The sequence below is a fragment of the Gymnoscopelus microlampas genome, assembly GCF_963454915.1.
Source record: "Gymnoscopelus microlampas genome assembly, chromosome: 1".
NCBI classification, from domain to species: Eukaryota; Metazoa; Chordata; class Actinopteri; order Myctophiformes; family Myctophidae; genus Gymnoscopelus; species Gymnoscopelus microlampas.
Genome location: NC_139962.1, coordinates 33,167,280 through 33,180,502, shown reverse-complemented (window position 1 = coordinate 33,180,502; position 13,223 = coordinate 33,167,280). Strand labels below are relative to the sequence as shown.

General features: G+C 41.4%; 1 protein-coding gene across 1 annotated transcript; it reads left to right on the top strand.

The window, feature by feature from the left end:
* The first annotated feature begins 312 nt into the window (after positions 1-312).
* On the top strand, positions 313-13,222 carry LOC311051090 (uncharacterized protein). Its single transcript, XM_084065483.1, has 6 exons — positions 313-452; positions 2,150-2,654; positions 4,191-4,266; positions 6,038-6,116; positions 9,549-9,666; positions 10,567-13,222. Exons 2-6 carry the CDS (start codon positions 2,190-2,192, stop codon positions 10,966-10,968), a joined length of 1,140 nt encoding a protein of 379 aa, XP_083921609.1. The 5' UTR covers positions 313-452; positions 2,150-2,189; the 3' UTR covers positions 10,969-13,222.
* The last annotated feature ends 1 nt before the right edge of the window (position 13,223 follows it).

The window sequence follows — 13,223 nt, the reverse complement described above, 5'->3', positions numbered from 1 at the left end:
AGTTGCTTATTTTGTCTGCGCACCCCGTTATATTATACCTCTATGGCGCAGCCCCATATTTTATGCCAACAAGATTTGTGTCATTAAAATGTTTCAAAAATATTCCAAATGTTTTCCCATTTTCTTCCAAGATATTTGGAAAATAGCAGATCTACAAGCTCACAACAAGCCACAGCTTGTATTTAAAGTGCTCATGTTGCTTCTTTTGGGCTTGTTTTCCTAGACCTGGTTGCTTATGTCTCTCACACAATATGGCAACACTCACGCACACACGCACGCACGCACGCACGCACGCATGCAGTGAGTGGATGTCCTGACTTCACACTGCCGGTAAGTGCTGACTGATCCCCACTGAGGAGATGATCAGCAGCAGCCTGCACACAATAGAATAACTCACTATTTATTCAACTCATTCAAGAGAGACTGTAATGGAACCAAATGGACCCTTAAGGGTAAGTAAAGGCTGCTGATCACACACACACACACACACACACACACACACACACACACACACACACACACACACACACACACACCTTGATGTGAGGAGAACCCCTCAGGTTGTAGGCTACCGAGTCAGAACTGATATCATTTTTTACTACTGATATTTTTACTACTGAGATTATTATTTTTTACTACTGATCACACACACACATACAGACACACACACACACACAGACACACACACCTTGATGTGAGGAGAACCCCTCCGGTACCGATCACTCAGAACTGAGATTATTTTTAGGATTTGGAGATTACCTTTTGAACCAGGCGTCCTAAGAATAGAAATAGAAATGGACCGGGTCACATACAGTACGGGACGGACCCGGTCCGTCCCGTACTGTATATGTGACCCGGTCCATTTCTATTAAATTATTAGATCTAATACATTTCTATCAAATCTACAAGATTACGCAAATTATTCTTACGCAAAGTAGTCTATAGTTTGCGTAATACGAGATTTGATAAGAGAATAATGTGACTCATGTTTGCTTGTCTGATCAAGTTCTGCAGCAACTATGACGCTTTAACATTGTAACAAACAGTGGCGTTATATTTGTTCTTTGTTTGTTTGATTGATTGCTAACAGAATATAATCCGTCATGTAAGACTTTATTAATTTGTCATACATGTACGCAGCGCGTCTGTAGTGTGTGTGTGTGTGTGTGTGTGTGTGTGTGTGTGCGTGTGCGCGTGTGTGTGTGTGAGAGAGAGAGAGAGAGAGAGAGAGAGAGAGAGAGAGAGAGAGAGAGAGAGAGAGAGAGAGAGTGTGTGTGTGTGAAAGCATTTTCATTCTTACATAATAGAGCTGCCTCTTCCTACTGCATGCTTGTGTGCAGGGTTATTTGTCGCTGTTATGGAATTCATTTCTGGCCGGTCTGTTGTCACCTTTGTAAATATCTTTAAAACGAGATATGTAATAACTATGTACATCTATGTGACTTAAAAATAAGTAAAATGAAAATATTTATATTTACATGTATGTATGTATGTATGTATGTATATGTGTGTGTGTATGTATGTATGTATGTATTATAAAAGCCTGGTTTAAATCTAGATTCAAATGTGGTGTTTCATTAAATCAGTGGCGCATGATAAAATATGTTAATCCATTGAGGTTTTGGGCTACAATGTGTAGTTTTAGACTGGAGCAGTCTTTTTGTACTACTGTAGCCGACATGGTGTGGTTCTGCATTAGAACAGTCTTTTTACTACACGGTGTGGTTCTGGATTGAAGCAGTCTTTGTACATGGTATGGTTCTGGTGTGGTTCTGGATTAGAACAGTCCTTGAACAGAAACAAATTTGACAATAAGTTGCCAATCTTTCTTGCCAAATAAGACAGGTAGATGTTTCACTTCTAGAAAAAAATCAGCTGCTATGTACGTATATAAAACAGTGACATTACATTACATTACAGTCATTTAGCAGACGCTACTTACAATAAGTGCATTCAACATAGGTATCAGGTAGGCAAGGAAACTACTAATTACATTGTTGTTACGTTGTTTTGAATTTGTTGAGTGTAATTTAGTAATGAACTCACAGGACAACTCATCTTTATTATTATTATTATTATTATTGTTATTACATTACTATTATTATTGTATTCATGGCAAACTCTTAAGCAGCCTGTGTTTAACTTGCAGGTGCGTGATGCAGTGTGCTGGCTAAGGGACAACATTAAGGATGTCAGCGTCAGACTCGGATTACTCCATTGACTGGCTCGCCAGTGATGAGGACGACATCGACAGTCCAGACAGATTAAGCCCTCACCATCCAGACGCACAACCTCCACCAACATCTACCACATGCTTACGGGATCCTCCAAGAAACCGTGTCCGCTCTGCTGGATCTGTTGACAGGAGTGACGATGACAGTGACTCTAAAGATGGCCACCGCTGCAGGCCTAAGAGGGAATGCAGTAACGGCGCAGAGTCAGACTGTAGTTCCCCTGTCTCCGAACAGAACTTCTGGGCCAGTCCAGGCCAGGGATATACGACCCGTGTTGGTCAGCAGATACCTTCTAGGGCCTTGAGGAGCACTTCAGGAGTTATTGGGAAACCTCTTGAGATGAGGAAGCGAGCGCACAGCCCCGGACACTGTGAAACAGCTCAATCAGAGGACACTGATAAAGAACTATTTTCACGAAAGGTGAGAGCTGTCCTCTTACAATGTATCCCTTTCTCTTCACTTTTTACCCTTCCTTTTATGATTTCGAGTAGCCAATTGTGTATTAGAGTAGCTCCTGTTTCTACCCAATTTAGTAGTTATGCACTGCTTGCCATTGCTGTTGTACCCTACTGGCTCACCTGCCAGCGAGGAGCCCCCACCAGGAGGACATATCACCTCTGTCCTAGTCCTCCCGCTCAACATTCCTCACTGACAGGTGCCGTCCCAGCCTGTGTGAGTCCCTGCAATGACAAATATCACACTCCCCACGGCCCCGCCCATGCTTCCCTCCCCGGAAAATGGCCAATTGTGTTCACTCAGCCAAGCCGGATGCACCGCTCTTTCTTGTCACTTTCTGATAGCATGAGAAAAAACAGTTATCCCTGACAGGACTACGGCTGTTGTGTTGACCTCAGTGTCATTTGATGATACAGAGTAGAAGCTTGTAAAGTCAATGTGTCAGTGATAAACGGCTTGTTGTTGATTGATGTAAGACTCTTTTGAAGGGCTCATGAACATTTTTCTTCCATCAAATGGAGACATTCCATAATTAGCAAAACACCCTATTATCCCTAGTGTCCCTATTCTGGGGCGAACAATAGGCAAAAATTGCTGATCTACCAGCTCACAATGCGAAGTTGAGAGAGATGTTGTGAGCTTGTAAATCAGCTTGATTTATTGATTTTATTTGGATCTCTTTTAGCCGAGGCTAATCTTCCAAGAGTCCAGCAAGCAGAAATACAATACATTACATACGTACAGTGTACAATACTGATAAAAATTACAATAAACATATTGCAACATACCATAATGTAAAAACAGTACCAATATACAGAGTTACACAATAAAAAGATGTAACTCATCTCACATACACACCTACTACTAGGCCTTAGGCCTGTTGCACCTAAGGGATGACCATGGATACCCATGGTGGACTATGCATGGCAGGGGCGTCCTCCTCCCTGAGCCAGGCCTAGACCTGACCGCATACCATTGTAAAAACTATTTATTACTATAAAAATAGGACACAGAAGAAAAAAGCACGAATCATTAAACAAACATCCAAATTATTGCAATGAGTTCCATATTTTGACCGCCCTAAAAATAAAAGATCAGCTACTTTCTGCGAAGAGATTTAGCGAAGAGGGGAGAAATGGAGCAGACCAAGTATAGAGCCCTGCGGGACCCCGGTCAACCAAGTATACAGGGTTTAAATGGTTAATGGACTGAAGTCGATAGTCCCCGTTTCATCTCTTTACTATTTCTGTCCTCAGTCGTTATGCAGTTCACTGTTCAGCTAAGATATGTTGTTGGGATTATGTGATTTATACATCAAGGTACCATGTTATAGTACTTAAAATAAGTAGTGCTATGGATTACGTGACTTATACATCAAGGTACTAGTTCTTAATGCTTAAAATAAGTAATGCTGTGCTGTGGTTTGGGATATTTAAATGGGTTATTTGAAAGCACTTAATGCAGCTATAGCACCATGAATGTGTTCTCTTTTCCCTACAGTGCATGGAGCTGCAGTGTTACATCCAGCCCCTGTCCTCCATCCTGCGAGGCCTTCGGTCTGGGAGGTACTCTCAACGTAAGTACCAATCCCAGCTCTCAGAAATACAGTCTTACAGTTGTCTTTACTATGGTAAAGGTTACTATGGTAACAGTGTGAGGCCAAGGACCCCAACTTGATGTATTTGTATTTGGCTGCAGACCTCTATCTGAAAAGATTTTGTTCAAGATTAAAAAGAAAACAGCCAAAGCACAGAATAGGGTTTAAGTGGTTAAACTGATTTTGATGCTATTTTGCTGGGGACTAGGGCCCCACTTTGATACCCACTGTACTATGCCGTCTGCACAGCATAGTAAATGTGTGTTGCATGAGCTCACATACTGGTGCACAGGCAGGTTCCTGAATGGAGATCTGTACAGTGCTAAAGATAGGCAGTGTCCGCCATGGTACGCTGCGATGCATGAAGCAGAGGATATGTCATTGTATGTCCTCCTGTTTCTGTGACATAAATCAGACACGTGGACAAGGACAAAGATATCTCTCTCTATGGATTCCAGGAATCTCTGTCTGACTGTCCTTCACATATCTCGAGAAGCGTTCATCCGATCGAATTCGCACTTGGTGGGTGTATTGGTCAGGACCCAAGGAAGTGCTGTGTCGAGTGTGAATCCGTTCGGATGGGCGGCTCTACAGAACTGGCCCACTCCAAAACTCTGTCCATGCCCCAAACGGGGCATTGCACAAAATAATGTCTTCACCTCGATTAGTAATCAAAGATATAAAGGTCCCTGTTCATTTAGATGTTGTGCAATAACCTGGGGGAAAATAATCAGAAACATAACAAGCATCAAAAGGCGTGAGCAGTCATTTAATGTCCTTTCAACTTAAGAATAGTACAAAGATGAAAGAGTCTTTCATCCTTCAGAAAGACGCACCAGCTGTCTCTTTTGTGAAATATGGCGATAAGTTAATTTCACTGTGCAAGTACAGTACAGTACGAGTGCAGGGAATGTATGAAGTTAAGTTGTAAAAACAGGGACTGGTTTATCAACCGCATTGCCTGTCTCAAGCCTAATTTATTACTCCGTAGTACAACAGTGTCACTTGCCGAAAAGAACAGATCTTTTTGGCAAGCATCACCATCGTGCGGTGTGTATAAATTAGGCTTCAGTTTTCCACTGTGAGAAGGGTTTGGATTTGGTGATTTTCTGTGCATGATGGAGCTAGTAATGTCAGCACACTTACTAATGTTTAGTAATGTTTGGGTTGGATTTTCTGGGGAGGATGAAGGAGGATCCATGCCTCTGCTTTTGATATCTCCCTTCTGGTCATTCATTTTTGAGGTCGGTGGGGATATGTTCTATCCCTGCTTCTGGTCAGACTGAATTATATACATGCATTTCCTTTTGGGAAATGTAGACTCTCTGATATGTTGGGTATCTATGTTTTATAATATCACAATTTAACTATTTAATTTAGAATGTATGTTAACCACATTAACCCTGGCTTCCCTATTTTAGGCACATTTTCAAAGATTTTCAAAATATATGTTTTTTAGAAACATAAACAAACCCATCAAAAACAGATCTACCAACTCCCAGTGTGTCACAGTGCAGTGCGTTGTGAGCTTGTAGATCAGCTATTTTCAGTATAGAGCATGATAGGGTTGAGAAACTGTCTCCCTCAGTTTTGTTTTTATCTTTTTGTTTTTAACAAATCCGGCCCTGAATGTTAGCATGTTTAGTCATGTTTAGATATCCTGTTGTGTGTCCTTGTGAAACTCACACTCCCTCAGACCAGTGTGCACGTGTCTCATGGTGGTCACTACAGATCTGTTTCAATCCTACAGGTCTCAGCAGTTTCCAGGAAAGTGTTGCAATGGACCGTATCCAGAGAATAATGGGGGTCCTTCAGAATCCAGACATGGGGTAAATGACATAGATGACACAAAACCTCTTCTTCTGTTTACTTTTGTTCATCAGTTTTATTCATCCATCTATCCTTTTTTTATTCCTCTGTACTCTTTCTCTTTTATTATGCATTTATTCATTTCCTTATCCGTGTCAGTTTGATCAGATACATTTTACACAACAGATAAGACTATTACTGTAGTACTGTACGTGTCTAGGACCCGCAGAGCCCAAGGACCTGATAAGAGAACAAATGAACTCTGGTTGTTTATTTTGGTCACTGGCATATTTAAATAACTCAGCCTGAGTCTCCTATTTATAAAAAATATATTTTTTAAATACATAAAAAAAAAATATATATAATAATAATAATAAACAATAAAAAATAAAATAAACAAACAAACAAACAAACATGGAATAAATTACTACTGGTATTTTTTAGATTCGGAAAGACAAATTATTTTCACCACAAAAGATGGCAGTTCTTGTGAGAATGGGTTGTGAATGCATTGAGTGATGCTGCGGAAACAGTACCTAAGATAACATAAAAACTATCATAGTGGTTATTTCAAAACAAGTTGTACATGGAAAGTAGATTTTGATCCTATTGACATAATGCCCCTGGGGCGACCTGATAAATGAATTGTTACGTGCGTACCACATGGGCTCTAGTGCCTGACAGTGAGTCCCTGGTTCAATTCCCAGCTGGCCGGGTCATTTGCTGCATATCACTCCCCTACTGTCTTTCTGTGTTTCAAATAAAGGCTCCACAAAACATCTCAAGAATAGAGAGATACTTCCCTTATTTGCACCCCTTAAAGTTCGCCACACTTAATTATTATGTATAAATATAATTATTAAACAAAAAGCATCTATAAATTAATTAAGCAAGCTTTCCTCATACCTCCCGTAAGGCTTGGTTAATTTGGTTAACAAAATAAAATACTGATCAGCCTGTAAGTTATAATATAGAAGTAATGTAAGTCTATAAGCAAAATTACTAGATGTTCTTCATTGTAATGCAGTATTATGATGTGCATTCATCTGTGGATGAGGTCTGGTCTGCTATTGATCTGTTCTTGTAACAAATTAGGACTCAATGCAGCACCGACTGAAATTACATCATTGCTTAAAAGCCTCTTAGATAGATGAAAATGAATACCGTACAATAATACTAATGTAACACTTTACTGGAGCTTTTGATCCAAAGTTAGGCAAAAATAAAATAGGCTTAAAATAAATGTTACTAAACCTGAATGTGTGTTTATTATCTGCTACGCATCTACTCATCTAATGGCACCAAAAAAACAACAACCTAGAATCCAAATCTTTCACACTGCTAGAGAACTTTCATATTTGCCACTGAAATAAAGCTCCATACCACGTAGAGAGACAGATGTGGACATACAGATGTGGACATGTCTCTGTGTGGGATGAGGAGAAGACATTCTTCTCAGGGCTGAAACCCCTACAGCATCTGGAAAATAAATAAAGCTGCTAAATAATGCCTGATTTATACTCGGTCGCGTGCCAAAAATAGCAGATCTACAAGCTTGTACAGTAGATCAGTTATTTTTGGTGCGTGATGCTGGCGCGCAACTGGTGTTAAGCCATTCAAACCGGGAAAGCATCTGTGTCATTTTAGATTTCCGCTATATAGCGTGTGTCACGATCAAAAATAGCAGATACACAAGCTCATAGCACGTCACTTTGTGCTGCTACTTTTGAAAATAATTTGTGATAATTTGTGCAAATCTTTGAATATATATGTACTTTATATCTATTTTAAAGCAAACATTTTTAACTCAAATCTTTGCTTCTGGGGGTCCCTGGGACAAAAATATTTTGAGATGGGGGTCTGTGGCCAAATACATATAGTTTTGAGGGTCCTTGACCTGAAAAGGTTTGAGCAGCACTGACAGTAGTATATGGTGTACTTATATACTACTACTGACATACAGTAGCAACATACGTTTGGCAGGAAAACTGTTAGGATTTAGAAGGCATTTGTAGAATCGGCCACAGGTCTTAATGGGTTAAAGCACACTATAAATCAGTCTTTCATCTATACTGTACACGTGACGGTGTCACTTGACCCAACGTGTTGTTAGTTCTGGTGGGCGAGCGTCACCGCGGTGCGGCGGGAGTATAACTGAGGCGTAAAGCAAGTGTAACCGTAACTCGGTGACATCAGAGGAGGAGGAGGAGGATTATCAACGGTTTGAAATCCAGCAGGTCACTACACAGCCGCTACAGAGCTTACTGGGCTATTTATAGACCAATGAATGAACGGAGGCCTCCTCCCCAACACCCCGCTCCTCCCCCCTCCGCGACACGTGTGTGCTTGAGCATGTGTGTGTTTACGTGTGTGACGTTGGCTTGTGTGAGAGAGGCGTGTGTGTGTGTGTGTGTGTGTGTGTGTATGTTCACTGTAGTCACATTTCTCATGTGGCACTGACCACGCTCTGCTGCATGTCCTTCTCAATAGGCATCATGTGCTCCGTCGGCGGAGAATGTGAGCGCAGATAACATCACACACGCGCACACGCACACGCACACACACACACACACACACACACACACACACACACACACGTTTGTATTTCTATACTTGTGAGGACATCAACATTTTTAGGCAATTTTTTGAATGCCATTTAAAAAATGTTCAGCCCTAACCCTGAAGCTGGAAATAGCAGATCCACAAGCATCATTGTGAGCTTGTAGATCTGCTATTTTCGGTGTGCGAGTATAAATATAGTATAGTATAAATCAGGCATGACTCTAACTCTAACCCCTAAACCTGACCTCCAAATGTTTAATCCTAACCCCAAGCTGAATATTTTTCTAATAGTCAGCCTAACAATAAAACGTTTTTTTAACTATAAAACAACACTTCCTCTTATGAGGACCAGGGTCCTCATGATGTCTATTTGTAGAATTCTACTACTGTACTTGTGGGGACATGTTGCCCTCACAAAGTATAGCAATACAAGCATGCACACACACGGGCGCGCGCGCGCGCGCGCACGCGCGCGCGCACGCACGCACGCACGCACGCACACACACACACACACACACACACACACACACACACACACACACACACACACACACACACACACACACACACACACACACACACACACACACACACACACACACACACACACACACACACACACACACACACACACACACACACACACACACACACACAGCCTCTCTGCCCTTTCTAGGATTTGATTTATTCAATCATTGTAGTCACGTTGTCTGTCCAGTGTCCACCTATCAGCTTACAGCAGAGGAGTGATCATGTTGTCGACACAGTGGTTTTTAAAGGTTTATGTAACATCCCTCGGTCCATCATCTGAATGCCGTTCTGGTCTGTTAATCTGCTATTAAGATGTTTTTAGACCGGTTACATCACCTCGTGTTCTTGTTGTCTTCTAGGGAACGTTTTCAGAACATCGTTCTGAAAATGGAAGCCATGCTTCACAGCTGGTTCCCTCAAGTGAAGCCCAACGCAGACCAGCACACAGATGACGTCACTCCAGCTAAGAGGCAAAAGGTGAAAAACAAAAAAGTCATCATACCAGTTTAAGGGTGGATTATCCTACCAAAAAACGTAATGGTCAGTCATGCACAGACAAAAGAACAAACAGTTTGGGCATAAAACAGCATGGAGAAAAGAGTTTATTTGATTGCCTAATGTGTCCAGTTTTTGCCTAATTTAATTTAATGTTTTTATTACTTCCATAATGTGTTAGGTTTCTGCATTATTGTAACTCAGAAAACCATTGGAACATTAACATCATTAAAGTCATTTGAGTCATCTTTTTGGCAACATCTGGTGGTACTGTAGCTCCGTTGTCTGTTTTGATTCCCAGAATTCAGTTAGAAACAAAACCAAAGTAGTACCGCTCCAAAACTAATGCTACAGGGTTCTAGTGCTGAGGTTATTTTGGAAAGCAAGATCAATGTTTTACCATTTCAATTTAGGTATTTATGGGTCACTCTTATCCAGAGTGACTTACAATGTGAAATTGGAATAAGCAGAGTAAGCATGAACTCTAAACAAGGTAAATAATCACATAGAGTGCAGAGAGAACAGTAGTCTCTCAGTACAGTATAGCATACCAGGTAAACAATGAACCCAGCATCTGCCTAAATCACATTCTTAACATTTCTGGTCGAGAAAAACAAGTCTACAAAACAAAAACATGAGAACAAGTGACAAGGACATATCTGACTAGCATCAAAAACTGTAAAAGAGCATGCACCTTGTGTACAAGTACATACTGTAAGAGTACAATTCTCAACACAGATTTGTAGCGGCAATAGTAAAACAATAACAAAGAAATAATGAAGAATAGCAGTAAATGTTCATGTCAGCCATTCTGGATGAGAATGCCTACATTGTTAACTGTAATAATAACAATACTGATGTAACTTCCTTTCTCTCCTGTAGCACCAAACAACTGCAAACCAGTCAATATCCTCTCCATCCTCTGCGTGTTCAGTGGCCTCTGGAGCGACGGCTGGCCCCGTGCCTGGTTCCTTCTCAGCCGCCCAGGTCAGACGGTTTCACACCTCACCCGTGTGCTCCCTCAAAACTCCGGAGCTCTCGCAGGGCAGGACCACTGCTGCTACGCCTCACACAAGCCGCATCCTCCAAGCGACGCAGGATAATGTTGTCTCTTCCAGCACTGACTTACAGAATGGCCCAAAGTCCAACCTGCCTCACAGACAGGGAGCCCAGCCCTTCAAAATCAGCTCCCCCTGCCTTCAGAGACTCTTGCAGGCTAAAGAGAGCATCATTGCCCCTAGAACTGTGGGAGATGACAGCACATGTGAGAGAAGCGGTTTGTAATAACTACAGACTGCTGGGGTGGCGTGTGGGTTTTAGGGGCTGTGTCCACAGAAAGTGTTTCTTGAGCTGGCAGCGGCTTTCTGACATGCTTTTATGGTAAAGACACGCTGGAGCGTTTCAGTGCTCTCCGCGTCCAGCGTTTTGTTTTGGCCGAGCGTCCTGGGTGCTTAAAGCTACTTTTGGAGAGGAGCACCACTGATCCTCCTGGCTGTGTCTGACAACCCGGTCATTTATGACCTGATTTTGAATCGTTACTACTATTGTACGAGAAGTCCATGTATTGTTTGCTGTTATTTCAGCTAGGCTATTGGTGCAAATGACACAACGTTCGAGTACAGCTACGGTTGATAGGTTTGAACGTTGAGGGAGTCAATTAACACTCCGTGCGCTTAGTAAGAAGCACTCTAGACATGATATCCAAAGTGTCCCTCCGCTCAAAACTGCTTTCTGTGGACAGGGTTAGTGGCCCCTTATAATACCTACAGACTGCTGGGGCGGTGTATGGGTGTTACAGTATCTACTGTAGGCTTATCCGAGTACAGAGTTGACTAGCATGGAGCCTTGTCAGCACTATACACGCCCCCAGAAAAGCTCCCACAGTGCCGAATCTAAGTTTAAAGGTTGTTGGCCTTTAAATAGCATGTTTTCAAAGAAACATAAATCTAACTTTTGTTATCTGCAGCTAACGTGTGCACTGGTTTGATGTGGGTTAACCCGGGTGGGTGGAGTTCCCACCTTTTTGCTGGCGCCGGGTGTCAATAAAATAGTAACAGCTTCTCTGTTGAATTAAGACCAGATGGATTGAACACATACATTGCACGTACAATGTTTCATCCACCAGTCTGGGACACCTTGGTTCTTGGGACATGAAGCCATCCGGGTTGAGTAAACGTGGTTTTCTTGCTTGAGCTTTCATCGGTTGTATTTGAGTTGGTTCAGAATTCATCGTAAGTCCAAATACAGATACTTATGTTGGCAGAGGGCTTTTTATCAAATAAATTCCCTAAAAAAAAGAAGAAAAAAAGACTGGGTGTGATTAAGAAGGGAATTATGGCATGAATAACTTGCTCTGAAAACACAATACACATACAGTAGTAGGTATGTAAATGAATGCACGTTAATTTGGAAGGGCAGCTTTGAGCGTGCACCACTGACTGTTACTTCATTGACCGGTTTTTATTTAGGCGTTTGAAAGGATTCCTCTACCTCATATAATGGTTTGACTATAGAAAATACAAAGACACATATTTCATCTGTATGCCTCGTGGGAATCATGAATCAAAACATGTTCAAATTGCCTATCGACTAGTGCTCCGTCCTTCACAGTGGGAAGACGAGCCCCAACAGTGACAGTGGCTGCAAATCAGTTAATTTTGACCAGCACACTTGACATATATTGGCTATGGGGACAAACGAGGACAATAAGACATGGCAAATCGCCTGCCACATCCTGTTAACCAATAGCTCTGGCCAACATTAAAGGAGCACTTATCGCATTATTCAACTTTATCCTTATATAATTGGCCCTCACTAATACACATAAGATGGCACCATTTCTGTCTATTCACTCTGTGGCTTGGAGGTGGGCTGTGGACAGTTCAGAAACCTGTCTACTTATGACATCACCGGCGGTAATTTCAAACAAGATTTCAAACTTTTGTTCATGTTCATTTTGAACTATGGCTTCTATTTCAAAATGCTAGTTTCCTTTAGCTTGGAATCTCTACTGATGTTATTGGTAGGCAGGTTTCTGAACGGTCCACAGCTCACCTCTGAGACAGTGAGTAGACAGAAATGGTGCCATCTCATAATGAGCATTAGTGAGAACCAATTATATGAAGACATTGTTGAAAATGGGTAAAGAGCTCTTTTAATTATACTTGGTAGCATGCCAGTGTTGCTTGTGAAAATAGCAAATCTACAAGCTCACGTGTCGCATTGCAACTCGTGAGTTTGAAGATCTTCCATTTTCAGTATGCGACACTGACGCGCAACAAAGTATAAATCTATTTTTATATGACATCATTAGACAATATAAAACCTGAGCTCACTGCTTACTCTTGTGTACATATATTTCTGTTTTTCATGATTTATCCTCAGAAAGATGGCCTTTGTGACGTTTTATACTGATGAAAATAAATGTGATGTCTGCTTTCTGAAAGGAAGTTTTCTACTTACTTTTCATCATTCCTTTTATTCCAGGGCAGTTGTTTTGTTTATCCAATAAACTTAAAACTAAGACGATGAAACAACAC

Coding starts and splice junctions, on each gene's coding strand:
- LOC311051090 (XM_084065483.1), top strand. CDS start 2,190: ATGTCAGCGTCAGACTCGGATTACTCCATTGACTGGCTCGCCAGTGAT. Junction 4,267..6,037: donor GTCTGGGAGGTACTCTCAAC/GTAAGTACCAAT, acceptor TCAATCCTACAG/GTCTCAGCAGTTTCCAGGAA. Junction 9,667..10,566: donor CTCCAGCTAAGAGGCAAAAG/GTGAAAAACAAA, acceptor TCTCTCCTGTAG/CACCAAACAACTGCAAACCA.